The 22,261-nt window shown below is 32.0% G+C and overlaps 1 protein-coding gene across 8 annotated transcripts in view; it reads left to right on the forward strand.

Annotated features, from left to right (window-relative positions):
- Positions 1 to 22,261, forward strand: part of Pkc53E (Protein C kinase 53E) — a 129,008-nt gene that overhangs the window by 12,406 nt on the left and 94,341 nt on the right. For 4 of the 8 annotated variants that reach the window (XM_075311181.1, XM_075311184.1, XM_075311185.1 and 1 more), the window contains exons 1-2: positions 89 to 236; positions 6,359 to 6,828. In XM_075311181.1, coding sequence (XP_075167296.1) covers positions 6,626 to 6,828 — 203 coding nt within the window. In that variant the 5' untranslated portion in view covers positions 89 to 236; positions 6,359 to 6,625. The other 4 variants (XM_075311187.1, XM_075311188.1, XM_075311182.1 and 1 more) reach the window with 3 other exon arrangements.

A 22,261-nucleotide genomic window follows, 5' to 3' on the forward strand; every position in this document is an offset into this window, starting at 1 on the left:
GAACTGAGAGCTTTTCACTACCCTTAAAGCTCCCCCCATCACAGAAACTGGGAGAAAAATCACAAAATCTCAAGATTTTCACCACTATACACAGGAAGGGGCACTAAGAACGCCACTGTCTAACTGCTGTGCATTCACAACACAAATGAACTCGACTGAACTGAGCGCCGCATAGTCAAAGGTATCCATTGAAAACACTTTTCACAACGTTGCGAATTGTGGAGCCAAACGGACGTGTATGTAGACAAATCGTCAAGTATTTTGGTGTTGGTTTTTTGTGTGTTTTTTTGAAGAAAACAATGAAAATTGTGAAAGATAGAATGAAATAGACATTCAAAACGAGACCGTGTTTTGTCATCACCATTTCCATTCAAGAATAAATATACAACAACAAAATAAATAATAAAAAATAAATGCAGTGCAACCAACAAACCAGCCTGCCTAGATTCCCCTAAAACCCCCCTGGCCATTCCATCATACATTTCATACAGAGTGTGACGCGAGTGTTTTGTGGAACATACAAATTAAAAAAAAATCGACAATAACAAAATTTTATCCATAAAAAAAAAAAAAAACGCACGATATATGTAACAACTAGAACACAATTTAGAATACTACAACTATAACAAAACTGCTACTTATAATGACCATAGTAGCAGAGACTGTGTAATTAAATAATTGATGTTTAGAAAAACAGATCGAAGAAAAACAAAAAAATCAAAACAAAATAAAATTGAAATAAGCTTGTGATGATTTTTCCTTTTGAAGAATGAAAGATATTACAAAATAGCCAATAGTGAAAAGAAATCAATATTTTATAACAAATTAAGCCAGAAAACACAAAAAAGAAATTTTCCCTCTCTTTGACCAAGAATATGAATTAAAAAGAAAAAAAAAACAGAATTCAAATTCAAAAGTGGTTGTTTAGTTATTGGTCTCTCCATAAAATTCCCTTAAGGTGGCTAGGCAACTGTTGTGTGTTTGTTTTTGTGCAAAAACTGTTGCATTTTTTTCATTCTTATTTGGTAGTGTTCACTTTTAATTTATTGTATTTATAAAAAAAAGGCAAACTAAATTATATTTAAAAAAAAAAAAAATACACCATTTGGTTGTTACAGTATTCTTTATTGTATTCGATTTCTTTTGTGGTATTATCATAGTGTTATTTTTTATTATTTGTAAATAAATTAAAAGGCAACAAAAAAACAAACCAGCCAACAATCAACAAAATCTCCCTCTATATAAACGAATTAAGTGTTGTCAGATTGACCGATTGATGTATGAAAATTGGGGTATTATTTTAAAAATAAAGGTAACCTTTGTGTTTTAGAATTATCAGAGACATGACTTCCAAACGATCTGCTTTTGTAGAATGACGACTAGACATTAGGAGTCAGATACTTATTTTAAACTAGGACCGAAAATACATCCCGATGTAAATTCAATTTTTTAAAGATATCTGTTTGAAGATTGGCTCCAGATTACACCAAAAAGATATAGTCAACATCAATAACCTGATCGTTAATACTTGTTTTATTTTTTTTTTTTTTTGTCTTTCATGGGGAAAAACTATAGGGTTTTGCAATTTTATCATATAAATCATATTTATTTCTATTTATTTATCTTTCTTGAATTTATGTAGCTCTTTTCCATATTTCTTATTTCCGATATAAAATTTTATTTTAAAAATTTAATTTATTATATTTATAAAAAAAAAAAAACAAATTCAATTATAATAAAAAACTTAACAATTTGGTTGTCACAGTATTCGTTATTGTATTCGATTTCTTTTGTGGTACTATCATAGCGTTTTATTATTTGTAAATAAATTAAAAGGAAACAAAAAACAATACAGCGAACAATCAACAAAATCACCCTCTATATAAAAGAATAAAATGTTGTCAGATTGGTGGATGTATTACTGACAATTGGGGGATTCTTTTTATACCCACTACCACAGAATGGTGACGGGGGTATAATAAGTTTGTCATTCCGTTTGTAACACATCGAAATATCGATTTCCGACTATATAAAGTATATATATTCTTGATCAATGAGAAATTCTAAGACGATATAAGCATGTCCGTCTGTCTGTTGTAATCACGCTACAGCCTTCAATAATGGAGCTATCGTCCTGAAATTTGGCACAGATTCATCTTTTGTTTGCAGGCAGGTCAAGTTCGAAGATGTGCTATATCGGTCCAAGTTTTGATAGTCCCCATATAAACCGACTTCCCGATTTGGGGTCTTCGGCTTATAAAAACTGTACTTTTTATCCAATTTGCCTGAAATTGGAAATCTAGAGGTATTTTAGGACCATCAAATACCCCCATATGGACCGATTTCCCGAATTTGCTTCTTGGACGTCTAGACAGTGTATTTTCTACCCGATTTGCCTGAAATTGGAAACCTAGAGGTACTCTAGGACCCTAAAGACGTGTGCCGAAAATGATGAGTATCGGACCATGTTTTGATATAGCCCCCATATAAACCGATCTCCCGATTTTACTTCTTGGGCTTCTAGAAACCGTACTTTTTATCCAATTTGCCTGGAATTGGAAATGTAGAGGTATTGTAGAAAATAAAGAGATGTGCCGAAAATGGTGATTATTGGACCATGTTTCGATATAGCCCCCATATAGGCCGATCTCCCGATTTTACTTCTTGGGCTTCTAGAATCCGAAGTTTTTACCCAATTTGCCTGAAATTGGAAATCTAGAGGTATTCTAGTAAAATAAAGAGATGTACCGAAAATTGTGATTAACTCCTGGGGATTCTAGAAATTGTATTTTTTATCCGATTTGCCACAAATTGAAAATATACTGGCATTTTAGACCCATAACAAAGTGTATATGAATTAGTTTTATCGGTCCATTTGGTAAGGCCTCCATATAGACCGATTTCACTTATTGAGGGTATAAAAGGCGCACTGATCTGCTTGGGAAAATATCTGTCATCAAACCCCCCTGAAATGTTCAAAGGAAACTATTTTATTTGATTCATGGTGGAGGGTATTTAAGACTCGGCCCGGCCGAACTTACTACTGTATATACTTGTTTTTTTTTTTTTTTTTTGTTTTAAGGTAACAAGTTTGGTTTGATAATTTAAAAGGGGTTTGAAAGCGAATCCGAGTCATCAGAGACATATCACATTAGGAATAAAATACTTATTTTTAACTAGGACCTATATTACAAACAATATTACAAACCCATACCAACATGAGATAGTTTAGAAATAGACAACTTCAATAACCCAATCTTAAATATTGTTTTGTGTTACTACATAGGAAAAGTTCTATCGTGTTTGAAATTTTGTCATATACAGTGAAGCCTCTGAAAAGTGTAAATTTTTTCCATATTTGGGAGGTGTACAGTTGTGAGAGGTCAATTGAAATGTGTTAATATAACAAAAGTCTCCAGACAACTCTCCACTTTTGGGAGGTGTCCAAGTGTAAGAATTTTCTATGTAAATCATATTTATTTTTATATTACATATTATTTATTTTTTCTTGGAACAATTTGCGGTTTTTCTGAAAAAACAATTTAATTTTTAAAATTTTTATCTTATTTTTTTAGATTTATTTACCTCTTTTGGCCTCATTTGCGTTTAGTTCTTAATTCCTAAAAATAAAAATTTTATTTTATTTTTTTTACATAAAATCTGGCAACTCTGAGCACATTCTTCATTCAACCATCCATCCATCATCATCATCAGCGGTTAAGCAAGCATGGTGTTATTCGCTGTAGTTGTAGTTGTTTTTATTGTCATCACCACTGCCATCGACATTCCATTGTAGTCGCATTGTTAGGCTATTTTGCATGATGGGTGTATTGGTGCGGCGCCGTTTAATATCAATTAAAACAACAACACTCGCACCACCTTCTACTGTTTTTCTTTTCTATGGATCAATGGATGGATGGATGGGCGGTGTTATTTTGGCTTTATTCCAAAACGGCCACCTATTAGCTTTGGCCCTACCATTAGCCGGGGTCAGAGAATGTGATTCAAATTAACGAATATTTAACTAATAATATATTTAATATGTAGACTGGGAAATTTTTTCTAAAAGAATAAAAATTGAGCGCAACATTCATTGATCAAATGGGGTAAGAATTTCATACTATGGAGGAGTTGTATATTTGTTGTGATTATCCTAAAAATTATTAATAAAATCCGATATTAATGGTCTTAAAAATGGGGATGTAGGGGATCTGCCTCACATGGGTAGTAGGACCGCCTTGCAATAAAAGTTTTTCAATGGTGTATTATTCCCTCTCGGTACACTAATAGAAAAAGTTTCGTTATATTAACGAAATGTTTCATTAAAAGTGAGCCAATGAAACAAATTCATTATTACAACGAATTTTTTTGTTATTATGAAGAATTTAATCAACGTAACGTTTCGTACTATTAACAAATATTTTCATTGTAATAATGACAATGTTTCCTTATATCAAAGACAAATTTTCGTTGACTCAATTTTAATGAAATTTTCTTTGTGTGTAATGCTGTCGGCATTTCTGAGTGTTGCAAAGCTTATCAAGTGGTCTCACAATGTGGAGACGTAACATATAATCGGGTAGTGCTACCCTGTGGTACCACAATGAATTCAACTTACTGCCTCATAGTTGGTAATGGATGAAACATGGCTCCATCATTTCCCTCTAAAGTCCAATTCAAGTTGGCAACACTCAATGAATCCGCTTCCGAAAGAAGACACGAAGGTTAGGTTAGGTTATGTGGCAGCCCGATGTATCAGGCTCACTTAGACTATTCAGTCCATTGTGATACCACAGTGGTGAACTTCTCTCTTATCACTGAGTGCTGCCCGATTCCATGTTAAGCTCAATGACAAGGGACCTCCTTTTTATAGCCGAGTCCGAACGGCGTTCCACATTCCAGTGAAACCACTTAGAGAAGCTTTGAAACCCTCAGAAATGTCACCAGCATTACTGAGTTGGGATAATCCACCGCTGAAAAACTTTTTGGTGTTCGGTCGTAACAGGAATCGAACCCACGACCCTGTGTATGCAAGGCGGGCATGCTAACCATTGCACCACGGTGGCTCCCAAGAGACAGAAGACATGAAACGGTCGACTTAATTATATTAGATGCTTTATATTAGATGTTTCTTCCTTGAAAAATTATGCACGATCGTCATACATTCACTGTATTCTCGAGGGTTCGCTGGTAAGAAAATTTCTTGAAATAAAAAGTTGTTAGCCAAAACTGAGACCTATTTTAAGACCGCTTGAAGAAAGAAATCGCTAAACTCCAACGTTTTCTCGACTTTTTCTTGTTCTCAGGTCGCTGGGAAGAAATTTTCGCCACACATTCACCGTTTTCTGTTTCATGTTCTCAGGTCCCAAAAGAAGGTTCGCTGTGAAGAAAATTTCGTCAAATAAAAAAGAAAAAAATCGTCTAATGAAAGTTGACTACCAAAACTAAGTTCTATTTTGGGACCCTTTGAAGGACTAAATCGCCATACGTTCACCGTTTTCTGTTTCTTGTTCTCAGGTCTAAAAAGAGGGTTCGCTGGAAAGAATATTTCGTCAAATGAAAAGTTGACTGGTAAATAAAGACCTATTTTGTAGCAAAGGACAAATCCTATAGAACAGGTGGTTGGGTCCCCAGAAACAGTGTATCACCTTTGAGGGAATTATATTGCATAAGCAAATGATATTTTCCAAAACAAGATTTGGGAATATTGAATTATTTTGTTTTACGGTTTAATTATTAAGTTTTATTAAAAATTATTACAATTTTCTTGTAATTTCTAATGATTGTTTGCAAGATTTCGAACCTTGATGTATAAAGTATGGTGTTTTTTCTCACCACAAACTGCGTTCTATGCCTCACCATTTTAATAAAAATTAAAATTGTTTGGGTCATAAAAGGCGTATACATATATACAAGATGACCTAAGTTATCGTTTCGTCACTACAAAATACATTTCTCCAAGCTTAAAATTAAAAACACGATTTGAAAATTAAATGCAATGAACTTTTCTTTGTTGAAGGGTGATTGCGACAAGTAATGTGGACTACGTATAGGTGATTTATGACTAAAACTTTGCAAATAACCTATGAACGTAATAAAAAAAATCGTATGTAAGAGAGTTGTTTGTGTATCAATTTTAATTATAATAATAAATGAAAAGTCATAAAATTACAAAACAAATGTGAAAAATAATACAAAAAAAAAATAATAGTGCACTGAAATTCATTAAATGAATATACAATGACATTTTATGATCCAATTTTACTAGAAATCAACAAAATATCAATTAACGATCAAAGAAATTAATAGCAGCAATAATATTAATTCCAAATTATTTTTAATTGATTTTTGCTTGTAGTCTGAAGAATAGAAAGAAAACCCCATGGGAATGAAATAAAACCAAAACAATAATGGATATATAGACAAAACAAAATACAAAATATTATCAAAAAAAAATATATCATCAACACACAAAATTAAATTAAATCAACAATACAACAAATAACAATCAAATAAAATACATTTGGAAGAAATCAACCAAAGACATCATTTAATATAATAATCTCTACAGAAAAACAACAAATTCCAAACTAATTCAGCGAATACAAATACCAAGAAAGCAAAAATGTCTGAACATAACAGCGATAATAATGGTGAACAACAGGCCCAAGCCTCAGTGGATGAAGCTGGAGGCGAGAATAAAATGAAGTCACGCCTTCGCAAAGGTGCCCTCAAAAAGAAAAATGTCTTCAATGTCAAGGATCACTGTTTCATACCACGCTTCTTCAAGCAGCCAACTTTCTGTTCACACTGCAAAGATTTCATATGGTAAGTTGACTATTATTTTACTTTTACTAAAATAAATTACAAATAATCATACGATCCATGGGTCAAGCAATTAATATCTATCATACGTACTACAGTACCCGAAAGAGATTAATGGTTAGGTTCTTTATGTCGAATTATATCATATCGTTCGATCAAATTTATAACCAAAAAAGTTCATTGTTTTTGTACTACAGTTGAAAGAAAGCATTCGTTTTTGATACAAAGAAATGGGCTAAATACTGCATTAAATAGTTTTAGAATTTTTTTACTTTAGAAGTCCGTTATCCCGTATAGTGTTCATACGAACTTATTGGAATTTTTTGTGATTTATTTTCCTGAATTTTTTTTTAGAAAAGGGGATGTTTTCATCTCTTCTTCTATGAACATATCTTGCTGCAATGACTAGATTTGGCTAAATATTAAAATTAATTTTTGTATAAAATGACCTTATACGAAATTTATTCATTAAAGCAATCTTCTACTTCTATCCACATTTGGCCAACTTAAATTGCCTGTGATGTCGACTTAATATTTTCTTTTTAATCTAAGCGAACTATTGGATTAAAGTCTTTAAAAGTGATTTGTGATTGATTTACCTAGAATTTTACAATCATTGTTGACACTGATAAAAACCAAATTTTTTGTATTTTTGTTTTTTTTTTTCGGACATTAAAGCCCTCTCCAAGAATGATCACTTGAGTGTTCTTGAGTATTTCGGAACCTTAAATCCCTTTCTATAAATGTTACACAGTGTGCCTGCAGATCAGTTTCAGTCATAAATGGAAAGTGCCACATGATTCAAATCCAACTATAACCCGTATGTACTCACTGATAGAGATAAAATTACCTATTGGCCCACTTGAAATGTTCGTGGGAAATATGTATGCATATCATTAGGAAATCTGCTAATTGTGTGGCATATTTTTAGGTGTAATTAAGCCAAGACATTTTATATCAAAATTTGGCATATAAATCTTAAGAAACTGTAAGAAATTTTTATGCGTAATTAAGCCGAACCATTTTATAACAAACACCTCCCATAATTTGGCATATAAATCTTAAGAATCTTTACAAAATTTCTATTTTACAAAACAAAAAAAAACATATGCAAATGTATGACCAATTAGGAAAATGCTGTTAATCAATTAAACCCCAGACACTGTCAACTGCCTTAATTAATTAATGGAGGAATTGAATTTTCTCACTTGTCGCCTCCAAACACTTTATAATTGTTATGTGTGTTTTTTTCTACATTCTTTATTTTATTTTTCTATAGATTTTTTTTTTTTGCATTTATTCATGAGCTTTGGCTTAGGTTAAAGCAGTTACGCCATAGACGACATAAATAGTGCCTACGCTAGTAGTTGTAACTAATTATGTAAATAGTTCAGACTATGAGAAACTGTGAAGCCCGACAAAAAATGTGGGTTTCAAACTAAACTGAAAGAAAATGGGATTTGAAATAATCTGAAAAAGGGTAAGACAAAATACAAAAAAATTCAGGTCAAGTTCATAGATAATATTAGCGGGGAATGACATGTAGGAAGGTCATAGACTTTGAAATAAAGAAACGAATAAAAAACCCTATCTCGAAAAAGATAATAAAAAAGAGATGTATTCTATTAGTAAACATTCGATTTAAGATCTATATTATAAAATATAGACCAACCTATATAAATATTAGGTGGTATGAAAATAAATCCAATAGATGTTGGTTTTTATATCTTCATACTCTAAAGGACACCAAAAAAATTATATAAATCTAAGCTTTATTCATACACAAAATGAACTTCTGATTCAATCACGAAATCAATTGATCAAATTAATTTGTTAATTGAAATGAAGACATTTCATCACAGAAATGATAGTATCAATTTAAACATTAATTGAAAGTCAATTAAAAAATTATTGATCCAATAAAAAAATTAATTGATACTATTAATTTTTGTGATTGATTTTTGTATCAATTAAAAAAATTGTCGAATCAATTAAATTTTTAATCGAATATTTTCTAAAACTCAATTAAGACTTTATTGGAAAAATTTTCGTGAAATTTTTTTCTGTGTAGTTATTTAAGGTCAAATTACATCCCCTTTTCATAACAGGGATTTGAATAACTAGGGTCTACTTCAGAAAATCCTTAATAATTCGATTCCTTTAAGATTCTCTGAAAAACTTTGTGGTTTTCAGTTGAAACTGGAATAGAACCCAGAACCATTTGTATGCAAGCCTGGCATGCTAACCACTGCACCACATTGGCTCCCTTAGGATCTTATATAGGCTTCATATATGAAATGCAAAATTTGCATTTTTATACCCTCCACCATAGGATGGGGGTATATTAACTTTGTCATTCCGTTTGTAACACATCGAAATATTGCTCTAAGACCCCATAAAGTATATATATATTCCGGATCGTGGTGAAATTCTGAGTCGATCTGAGCATGTCCGTCCGTCCGTCTGTTGAAATCACGCTAACTTCCGAACGAAACAAGTTATCGACTTGAAACTTGGCACAAGTAGTTGTTATTGATGTAGGTCGGATGGTATTGCAAATGGGCCATATCGGTCCACTTTTACGTATAGCCCCCATATAAACGGACCCACAAATTTGGCTTGCAGGTCTTCTAAGAGAAGCAAATTTCATCCGATACGACTGAAATTTGGTACACGGTGTCAGTATATGGTCTCTAACAACCTTGCAAAAATTGGTCCACACCGGTCCATAATTACATATAGCCCCCATATAAACCGATCCCCCGATTTGGCTTGCGGAGCCTCTAAGAGAAGCAAATTTCATCCAATCCAGCTGAAATTTGGTACATGGTGTTAGTATATGGTCTCTAGTGACCATGCAAAAATTGGTCTGCATCGGTTCATAATTATGTATAGCCCCCATATAAACCGATCACCAGATTTTACCTCCGGAGCCTCTTGGAAGACCAAAATTCATCCGATTTAGTTGAAATTTGGTACGTGATATTAGTATATGGTATCGAACAATCATGTAGGAATTGGTTCATACCAGTCCCTAATTATATATAGCCCCATTTAAACCGATCCCCAGATTTGACCTCTGGTGCCTTTTGGAGAAGCAAAATTCATCCGATCTGGTGGAAATTTGGTACGTGGTGGTAGTATATGATATTTAACAACCATGCCAAAAGTGGTCCATATCAGTCCATAGTCATATATAGCCCCATATAAACCGATCCCGAGATTTAGTTTTGGAGCCTCTTGGAGGAGCAAATTTCATCCGAGTCAGTTGAAATTTGGTACATTGTGCTAGTATATGGCCGTTAACAACCATGCCTAACTAGGTCCATATCGGTCTATAGTTATATATAGCCCTCAGATAAATCGATCCCCAATCACACAAAAATTGGTACATATCAAGTTCATAATTGTATATAGCCCCCATATAAGCGACACCATATTTCAATGCTGGCTCTCTACGTACCGTGCAATAGTCCATATCGATTCGTAATAATTTGTAGACTCACCTACACATACCTTTTTTGTCTAATATATACCACGTATGGACTAACTCACAATTTAGAAAACGATGTTAAGAAGTTTTAAGATACCACAACCCAATTAATTCGGTTGTGGATGACAGTCTCTCGTAGAAGTTTCTACGCAATCCATGGTGGAGGGTGCATAAGATTCGGCCTGTCCGAACTTACGGCCGTATATACTTGTTTACTCTTTATTTACCACATCCATAATAGACTCTGCCTTTACCATTTTCTCCATACTATATCCTTTTCTGCTTTACAATTTCTACTATTTTTTTTTGCATGCGTATATAATGTGATAATAAAGGAAATCGCTGGTATTTATGTAATTACATTTCATTGAAAATGAACAAGAGCTCTGAGATATAGGAGGAAGCTAGCCATCATTTGCCAGGCGCCATTAAAACGTTAATGCCATAAGAACTCGAAAGAGTTTACTTGAATGGACTGTAAGGATATCGTGAAATTATGGAATATGGAAGTGTGTGTGCATGTGTATGTATGTGTGTGTGAGAGGATTTCGTTCAATGTTATTTGTTGAAGTTGTATTTGGTGGTTTGCCCCCCTTCGGCTTAAAGGAAGCCATAAAAAAGATTTCCATTTTCCTTTTTTTTGTGTTTATAACGAGTGTCTCATGAGCCCTAGTAATGAGATGCTTGGTTTCATTATTGCTAGGCATATGAGTAACGAATGGCCATTACATCGTTTAGATTTTCAATTTTGGGAGGCGATCATTTAGGATCATTTAGGAGGCCAAGGAGAAGGAGTTTTAAGTAAATAAAAACAATTTAATCCAATTACCAATCATTTCTGGTTTACAAGGCAATGCATATATATTTTTGATATTACCTAATATTTAATATTGAAAGAATTCCACGAATGATTTCCAATGTGGCTAAGGATGGCGTTAAAATATTTTTAAAGTGCTTGGTTTAACAATTTTTTAAATACATATAATATTATTATAGTTTTTTGGAGTCAAATTTTAAACATTTTTTACAGTTCATTTTTAGTGCTTTTCGAAAAATCTATTTTTAGATTTACAATTGATTTCTGCTTCCGAAACGAAATTTCAATCAAAAACCAATTCTGGACATCAGTTTATATAGGAGCTACATCAGCCAATGAAACCATAAAATCGATATTGCGACAACCAAATGTTTAGATGGACAGCAAATTAATATTTGACAAAGTTCAGTTCAATAGAAAAGTAGTGAGGAAAAACCAAAAATAAATAAATAGCAGAAGAAATGTTGCTAGACAGCTGAATAACTGGTTAGTTAAAAATACAGAAGGCAAAAGACACAGAGATGATTTAGATTACACACAAAAAAAAATTTTGTTTTCTTCAATCATAAAATTAATTGATCCAAATAATTTTTAATTGAAATGGAAATTATAGTATCAATCACCAAAGTCAATTAAAAAAATAATTAGTACAATTAAAAAATTAATAGATACAACTAATTTTTGTGATTGAATTTTGAATTTTAAATTAATTTTTTTTTGAATCAATTAAATTTTTAATTGAATATTTTTTAAAAATCCATTAAAATTTAAATTGAAAAATTTTTGTCATATTTTTTTTCTGTGTACCACCGAATTCCAATTTACACATAGATAGTGCTACTAGACCTAAAAAAAACTGTTTTTTGTCCAAGATTGTACGTCCTTAATTATTTTCATGTTTTGAAGTCAATACGTATGAAATGAAAACATATTTTGGTAAACTTAAAAATATTCTTCTGGCTAAAAAAAATATACCAAACAAAATTTATATTAAAAACACATCGTAAACCATAAAAAAGTAACACAAATTATCGTAAAATATTTTAATGAATTATTTATTGAAAATGAAACTCAAATGCTTTATTTGTCATATTCGTCGAAAATGTACGTCCTTAATTATTTTCATGTCAATCGTATACAGAAAAAAAAGAAAGTCAATGCGCATACAGAAAAAAAAAATCACGAAAAATTTTCCAATTAAAATTTTAATTGTGTTTTAAAAAATTCAATTAAAAATTTAATTGAATCAACAAATTTTTTAATTGAAACAAATACCAATCACAAAGATTAATAGTATCAATTATTTTTTAATTGGACCAATTATTTTTTTAATTGACCTTCAATTAATTTTTTAATTGATACTATCATTTCTGTGATTGAAGACATTTCAATTAAAAAACAAGTGAGTAAAGTAGAAAGTCGGGCGGGGCCGACTATATCATACCCTAAACCACCCCTACTGAATTAGTAAACATAAGCATTTGTCCATAAGCATTGTAGAGTATCATTGGTATAGGTTTTGGAGAACATAAAGGGGGGTACATGCTTATGGGTGTCTTGCCACAATCTGAGCAGAAATGTCTAATATTAGGAGTTATAGTTTATTTTGCACCAAAAGAGTTAGTATGCCACTAATATTGAGTTCATTGTTAAAAAAGAGGAAATCGGTCAATTAGTTGTGGGTAATAAATCAAAATTTCTGCAAACAGGGCAATAGATTTATGCAAGAGCTACATGTAAGTCAAAATACGATCAGCTAGTACATCAAAATTTGAAATTTGAATAACATAGGTTAATAAATAAGAGTATTATGCCCAAATATGACAAAATCGAGCGATGCATATATATGGAACCTATATCTAAATCTGAACCAAGTTGTATAATATTTTGCAGGTATGATTGATACCACAGAAGGTCACTTTGTGTAAAATTTGAGTACGATCAGTTAATAAATGAGGCTCCTATGGTCAAAAATAAGGTTATTGGGGGCAAATTTTTAAAAAAAAAATTTTCAAACCCGATTTCGATGAAATTGCGCACATACAGTTAGAGGTATAGAAGATTATATTTAGCCAACTTTGAGCACTATCGGTTGATAAATAAGGGTTTTACGTCCAAATTTGGCAAAATCGGACGATACATATATATGGGAGCTACATCTAAATCTGAACCGATTTCGATTATTTTTGGCACATATTGTCAGTACCATAAAAGATTAGAGTAAGCCAAGTTTGAGTAAGATCGCTTAATAAATAAGGTTTTTATGGCTAAATTTGGGAAAATCGGGCGATACATATATATGGGAGCTATATCTAAATCTGAACCGATTTCGATGAAATTTTGCAAACTTAAAGGGTGATGAAAAATTTTACTATGTGCAAAATTTGATGACGATCGGTTTGTAAAAAAGCGCAACGTGACTCCATTTTTCGAAATCGGGCGATACATATATATGGGAGCTATATCTAAATTTGATCCGATTTCTTTCATATTCAATAGCGTTCATCCTTGTGCCCAAAAAAACCACTCTGTACCAAATTTCATCCAAATCGGTTAATAATTGCGACCGGAATCCTGTGAAAAACAAATACATGGACAGACGGACGGACACCAAGCGCCAGATCGACTCTGGTGATTCTGAGTCGATCGGTATATATTTTATGGGGTCTAAAATCAATATTTCTGGAAGGCACATTTTTTGGCCGATCAAACTTATTATACCCTGACCACTATGTGGTTTAGGGTATAATTAATTGGATAAATTTCGTGATTGAATCAGATTTTTTTTGTGTGTATGAAGTGAAAACATACATAAAAATATGCTGCTGGCTAAAAATATGCAAAAAAAATTATATAAAAAATAATATCGTAAACCATGAAAAAGTAACAATTAAAAAACTAATTATAGTAAAATATTTTAAACTTAATGAATTATTTATTGAAAATTAAATACAAATGCTTTATATGTAATTTTAATGGAAACTATAATAAAAAAAATCATATTAATAAATTATTTAATAGAATATACAATGATATAGAGATGTTTGTTACTAAATTAAGTTTTTGCAATATATTATGGTTTTGTCAAAATTACAAATACCATTTACAACTGACAAGCTAAAGCGTTTCTTGGAAATACCATAACAATACCAGAAGATTAACAGCAATTAAAAAAAGTCAATTATATAGAAAATAATGGACTTTTAATTTAAAACAAAAATGATTAACTTAAATAATTTATTAATAGTTATTTTTTAATTAATTTTTCGATATATGTATACACTTATATGATAGCCTTGTTGATTTATATTATTCGTTTAGATATGGGTGCGTATGAGTGTTTTTTTATGGATCAACTCATACGCCTTAACCCAAACTTTAACCACAATAATCATACGCAATATGTAAACGGGCATTTTCACGATTCACAAAATTTTTTAATAAAATAACACTATATTGAATGAGTTTCGTAAGAATATATGTATAAGGGAAAAGGGCTATAAAATGTATATGCTTGGCTTGAGTTAACCTTAAAAGATTTTCCTTGAATTTATGCAAAATTTATTTGAAAAAAATCCCTTGGCACATACCCCAAAACAAGAATTTAATTTACCTACCAAGTTAATATTTGCGTATACAATCCCAAAAGGCTAATTTTCAGGCCCTAAGCTCTAAGTTTTTTCTATAGTTTTTGTTTCTGTTAGAAATGAGAGTCCCCTAGGGGTACTACAAGAGGAATGTTCATTTTTTTGACAATAAAAACCTCTAATGGACCTTAGAAAACTAAAGCTTATAACTGAAATAAACAAATATAAAAATCCTAACAAAAATGAGATGATTTCCCATCACATAGCGGAGTGAAAAAAAGAATTATTTTAAATTTCAATAGGCCTGAATTTGTTTAAATAAGAAGCCCTAAATTTCATTTCAACAAAATACAAGAACCACAAATCATTACCATTTGCAACGCAAAATGACCAAAACACAACACACTAAGAGCCACCTTTTGGTCACAGCTCCGAATATGGTGGATTTTTTCCTCGTAAATTTGCTTTGACATAAATAAACACTACCGCCTGTAAATACTCACACAAGGAAATATTTCTTCTAGTCCTGTATGGGAAAAATACATTCACACTCACTGAGTCATAAACAATAGTCTGGAATATTGTTTGTTGCTTGACAGGGGATATTTGATATTGGATATAAACAACTAACAATGCATAGCGAAAGAAGGGTCAAAGGCATTTGTTCTTCTACATATTAAGGTTGTTGTTATGAAATGTGCCTCTTATCAACAAGCCCTTTCAGTAGTAACGATAATGGAATGGGAGTTTTATATTTTGTGTGTGTGTGTGTTTTTTTTTTTTTTTTTGGAATCGGATTTATTAAAGAATTTTGAATTTAGCCGAAGTTATACGTTTAGTAACTCTAATAGAAAATATTTTTCAGATTTGCCTAAGGTTTAAAAGTTTTTGCTCTTTTCTTCCAGTCCGGCACTTTACCCGCTTCATGCCAGGTGTGAGTGTCAAATTTTTCAAAGTTGCTCCCAAAGACCCTAAAGAGAATTTCAAAAAAATTAACAAAAAAGTTAGATGTTTATCTTTTAATCAACAATTTGATTGATTGCAAGAAGGACAGCTAGCCAAAATCAGATCACGAAAGTGATATTGTCTCTATAGCTGTGGGTTAAGTTAGGCTAGTGTTGCAATTTACGAGAACGATGCTTTTGTTGTAGGTCTGATGACTTTTCGGTATAGTGGTAGCCCGTAATCTCAGTTTCACTTGGACTATTCAGTCTATTGTGCTGCCACAGTGATGAACTTCTGTCTTATATATAGCTCAATCCGATTTTATATATAGCTCAATCACAAGGACCTCCTTTTTATAGTCGAGTCCTAATGGCGATGCGTTGAAACCAAATAGATAAGCTTTGAAACTCAATCAGAAATGTCACCAGAATTACTAAGAAGGTTAATCCATCACTCAAAAACTTATTGGTTTTTTGTCGAAACTAGGATTAATTGCACTATGGATTCTATGACCAATATTTTTGATTGGAGCCTATTCAATCAGATCAAATAAATATGATAAACATGAATTACCATCAATTGATTTTTCAAACGACTATCTTTTCTCCCACTTTAGTTGTATGAGTACCTTTTTCTTCATATTTGAGTGAAATTCTGGATGTAAATATAACTTTTGTCATAGGAAATATTCAATAAACAATTATCTTAGGAGGATCATAATTTTAAATAGCCCATTTTATATATGTATATAAAAAAATAAAAAAATAATAAAAATTTCATAAAAACCTATTAAAAAAGTATTAATGAATAAAAAACAATTTTATTAAAAAGAGATACGAATTAGTAATTGGGAATATTTATTTTTGTGAAGTCATTAATATTTTTTATCTTATTTTTATTATTCAATTTGCGTATCTATTTTGCTTTCACAATTATCCCAATGGCTAAAATAAATATCAAATATCTCTGATTTTTATTTTCAAAAATTTTTATAACACCCTGAAGGGACCATTTTTTCTAGACACTATCGTCGCCTCTTGTGTCCTTACCATGTGTGTTATGATTCCCAGTTAATATTTTCATTAAATATAAACTACGAATTCAACACCATGACATATGTCATGAAAACAACGAATCGCACACACACACATCCACTCACAAAATCCAGTAGGGATCTTACATACACAGAATAGACAAGTCAAATGTTTTATAGCCTCTTTCATTCATTCTCTTGTGTTGCTCGTCGTCATCTGAGTGTTTTTCATTAATTTATAACACATGTATGCCCACGCATACAAACAACAAGCACCCACAAATGCCAACATTTTTCTATTCAAATAAAGGCAGTTACTTCTTTACATCACGAGAGTGAGAATAAGAATCTTGAGAGTGAGAATATGAATTGGAGACATTACATACCCACGTACTAATGTGGTATGGTTGCTGCAAAACATTTATGACGTCGATCCAAACGAAGCAGTAAAAAAGACAAATGTCGAGAAAACGGCAACGAAAACATTTCAGATTTTCTTTATAAATAAAGCAAAACTTGTCTTGTCTGTGACATATTGACAATGGTCTTTATTTGTTTCGATTCATAGTTTTTTTTTTATTAAAATATTTTTTGTTGTTTTTATTTATGTGACTGGTTATGGTCCATGTATATGTGGCCCATTTCGTTATCGATATTGCTAGAAATTTAACTTTTAACCTAAAGTTATTTAACCCTGTGACTACCGATGTCCACTACAGAGGACATTCGAAAAGGATACCAAACTCTAATTTCCCACTTAGTTTCGATTTATTTCTTGATAATTTTCTTAAAGTAGAGACTGTAGTTTAAATACGCTATAAATATTTTCCATATTGATGATGATACATTTTTCTAATATAATAATCAACGTAAAATAAGCAATATTGAGACCATTTTTCTACTGTAAATCTGTAGTAAATGGATATTCATATAAAAATTATAGCTGATATTATTTCAGATCCTTTTTTGTAATTTTTCTCGATAGTGAAAGGGTTAATTTCTGTGTATTTCTGTCAAGAATCCGACACAACACTTTGGTGTAGTGGCAGCCCGATATTTTTTAGGAGCACTTAGACTAGTCAATCCATTGTGATACCACAGGGGTAAACTTCTCTCTTATCACTGAGTGCTGCCCGATTCTATGTTAAGCTCAATGACAAGGGACCTCCGTTTTATAGCCGAGTCCGAACGGCGTTACATATTGGAGTGAAACCACTTAGAGAAGTCTTGAAATACTCAGAAATGTCACCAGCATTACTGAGGTGGGATAATCCACCGCTGAAAAACTTTTTGGTGTTTGGTAGAAACTGGGCTTGACCCCATGAGCGTATGTATTCAAGTCGGGCATGCTAATCACTGCACCGTGGTGGCACTTTTCTTGACATTTTAAGAACCTGAAGTAACGTATCATTAATCCGATTTTCGAAAATTGGTCTCTCTTTTAGTCATTCGTCCTTTTTTTTAATAATCGCCATTCAATAAATAGATCTTCCTATAGTTTATATCTCATCCATTTAAAAATTGCAATTTATTAACATTTGGTTATTTGTGGAGTTGGGGCATATTCCCAAAAATACCTTCCGATTTTATAAATACAATACAATTCCACTACATCTCCTATTATTATTTATCTTTCTTAAATCCAAAGAAAGGTTCAATTTTTCAACCAGAAAATATACGGAAATAGGAAATTTTATTAAAAAAAACACCATTACTAAATGGCATGAATACATCCATCCTCTTTTGGAAATCGACCAACAATTGTTTTATCTTTCGCTTTTTTTTTTCTTTTTTTCTGCTTGAAAATGAAATATTGTGTTACACATATAAAAGGGGAAAAAATACATATTTTATTGTTTATTCCCCTTTTGGGTCCTTGGTTCCCGACTCCAGCCTTTAAGCGGGGAGTGGAGAGGACGAGGGTGTGCCAGATGAATAAAATATCATTCATATAGGCGCTTTTTCTCGTTTTCTGTTCACTTGAGTTCACATCACTTTGAAAGACATCAATTATTATATGAAAGAGTGCTTCAGAAACAAATGCTCAAATTTTTATAAGGCTTATGGCATGGCAGATGACTGTGGGATGTTTGTTTGACTTTGGACAAAGGACGATTCGTACTACTACTGGCGGTGGTGGTGGTCGTGGTGGTCGTGGTGAATGCCACTGGTTGGAACATCTGTAGCATTGCCTTATAGTTGTCTTCAGGCTTTGGTCTTTGATTGTTTTTTCAATCAGAAGATGGTAGTCAATGACCATGACAATAACAAAGAAGGCTATTTGTTAAGTTTACATCTGTCAATAAGAAAAGCCTGGCAGTTATGACCTCAGAATCTAAAATCAAATTGCATGAAATTATCATAATATTTAGTTTGAGTTATTTTTTCTGAATTTCCTTCATTTAATAGTTTGCCCAGGAAATTGTAAATATATCGCCTTGAGATAGAATTTTCATGGGCGATTCTTTGAATTCTTGACATAATCAAAAAACAAAAAAACCAAAAGTCAATATTTTTGATTACTTATTCCAGTGGATTGACAAATTTTATATTCCGATTGTGTTGCCTACTTCACGGATCATTAACTTGTATAGATTTATGAGCTAACAAAATCGATAACCTAACAAACCCCCAAAAGCTATGTGAAAATTTATGGGATTTTTATTCTTCTAAGTCTCCTCGCCCTCCCCCCCCCCTAAGACTTGGCCACATATATGTTACTTTTATGGTATATCAATGATATAATAAATTGTGATATAATTTTCACGTTTTCAAATAAAAGCCGCTCTTCGTATATGGCCAAAGCACTTGGGGGCTTTCAATGACAGCCTATTTATTATGGCATATAAGTGGTAAATCAGCTGCTATTGCTAACCTACCAAGCAACCATTTGCAAATCCATGGTATTTTTTCAAGAGTGTGTTAACTCAAAGATTTTTAGCTAATGCATGATTGATGACGATTTAGCTAATGCATGATTGGTTTCTACACCCAGAGAAGGAATATGATCACCTCAAACATGTTTTAAGAGCAAAATGTTATTTTTGGGTGGTGACCATGTAACTTGGTTTTCGCAACCATATTATTTTCTCGGAAATCGTGTATCTGATTTCGGCAAGCAGGTTATATTTGACGAGAAAATAAAATTTTAGTGACAAACATGTTACATGGTCACCATAGAAAAATAACATTTTGCTGTTGAAACATGTTTGAGGTGATCATGGTCCTTCTCTGCGTGTAGATTAACGTGGTCTCGTCTAAGTAGATGATTTTGTGTTTGACTTCAACATACAGTCCTATATAGTCATAGAACGATGAAGTAATATGGAGGGTAATGGAGTGATGGAGTCATTATGCATGCAAAGAGTCACGGGTTTCAATCGCAGACCCCCATTTTTTTATTATAACTTCCAGTGTTGCCAGTATTTTTCTGGCTTTTGTTCCCAAATTATGATGCTTTCGTCCCCAAAAATAGCCAATTTCAATTAAAAGCCCACACAAAAATTCCCTATACATTTTGACAAGTTTTTATGAAAAAAAAACAGAAGTAGGCTCTGCTGTAGAATATTATTAATAATTTAAAAATTGAAATTGAACATAGTCATGAGCTTTGTAAGGAGTAAATCTATATCTTTGTAAAAAAAGTATCTCGCTGAAGATGGTTACCGGATTTGTATCGAAATATTATCCGAAAAAAATGTAAAGAATAAATCAATGAAGAACCACATCACCAGCCTTTTGATTGGTGCATGAGTTCATGTCAAACAAAAATTCCAAAATTTGAACTGAAAAAAGTATAAAATTTCAAATTTCAGCTTGCGAACTGCAACAAGATCAACATTTTCAAACACAACACCAGAAGACCAGTGATCATCTTCCAAATGCTCAAGAAACGAAAATGTAATGTCCGTCACCATGTTCTTATGAACAAAAATTTACTTCTAAATACTCAAATAAAAAAAAATGGATAGTTGATCAATGTGAAGGTGAACATCTTCATCTTCTCCGTATTTATGGGATAAATTGTCCAAATCAGTAATGAACATTGATTAAGGGGCAAAATTTAGATCCGAATCCTCTCTAAATGGTTCTACAATTGTAGAAAATTTTCTTAGCCAAGCTGAGTAAAATTATACGGGTGGTAAAATGTTAAGGATATACGAAGAAACTCATGTTCTTCAATCTAAAGAAAAAACTAATGAATTGTAAAATACTTGTAAAAATCGTTTTTACATTTTTGGCCAATTATCTGTTATTTACTATAGTAAGAGTTCAGAATCAAGATCCTTATTTGGGAAACTAGGACTGGACGAAAATATTGAACGCCTTTAGAAAAAAATATTGATATCCGCGCTAAAATCTATTTCAAATGTAGCAATACTTTGATCAAAAATATCGTTTTAATTTGGCTTACCTGGTTAAAAATGTGTTTGTTTTTATTTAAAATTTAAGCATTATCATATTCAGACATACCTCATTGTAAACTAAAAAGCATTAACACACGTATTTTCTCAATTTCTTGCAACACTATCATTTCGAACATGCGTAAAATCAGCTGCATTTAATCAACCACCATTTTTTGCAACAAGTGAAAGGGGAATCTTGAAAAATTTTGTGGTATATTTTTAAATTTTGTTTTTAATTCGTTTTCATGTTACTTTATCACCCAATATTTATCAAGCATATAGAAAACATATGAAAAATTGAAAATAAAAGATTTACTTTTTGGAATTCAAGAAAGATTCCACTTAAAAATCCGTAAAAATTTTTCCCGCCTTTGAGGGGAAAAGTAGCTTACAGAACAACCCCAAAGAAAAAAAATCCCATGCAAGTCTTTCATATGAAACCCAGAACATATCCGATAAATTAGCGCTTGGACCCCCAAAATAACATGCTGTCCATTTGATTTGAACCATTTTGTATGTCGTGGACTAAAGAGGAGCAAAGTTTTTATTTTACATTTTGACGATTCGTTGTGGTTCATTTTTAATAAGGTAGAAATAAAAAGAATTTCATGTACCGTTATTATATTTGGAAAAATATCCTAATTTATGGAAATTCCCAACAAATCTTCAAGTGCCCAACTCAGAAATTTCGGCCCATCCACGAAAAAAATCCTCAATTTGGGGACAAATGCCCAATATTGTTGACCAGTATTGCAGTGATAGGTTCTTAAACACTTACGTTAGGTATAGTGGCTGCCCGATATTTCAAGCTCACTTAGACTTAGACAGTCCATTGTGATACCATAGTGGTGAATTTTTAATTTTCGTAAAACCAACAATTCAAAATACCTGCCTTGTTCGTATACACCTTATTTTCAGTTATTACACTCTTTGTGGAAAAATAATAAAGTAGGCTTATTTTGATAAAAAAAAAATATATTGTTATTGTTACACAGCTGGTTGTTAACAAAAAATCTAATACCCCTGTTACCACCGGTATTTACGTCTCCAACAACATGACTAACCAAATCTGGGTGATTTATGGCTTGTAGCAGCATTTATCAAAGCACCTGAAAATAATTGATCATTATACATATTTTTTGGGCCTGTTTTCGT

This window comes from Haematobia irritans, chromosome 5, assembly GCF_050003625.1.
Source record: "Haematobia irritans isolate KBUSLIRL chromosome 5, ASM5000362v1, whole genome shotgun sequence".
Classification (NCBI taxonomy): Eukaryota; Metazoa; Arthropoda; class Insecta; order Diptera; family Muscidae; genus Haematobia; species Haematobia irritans.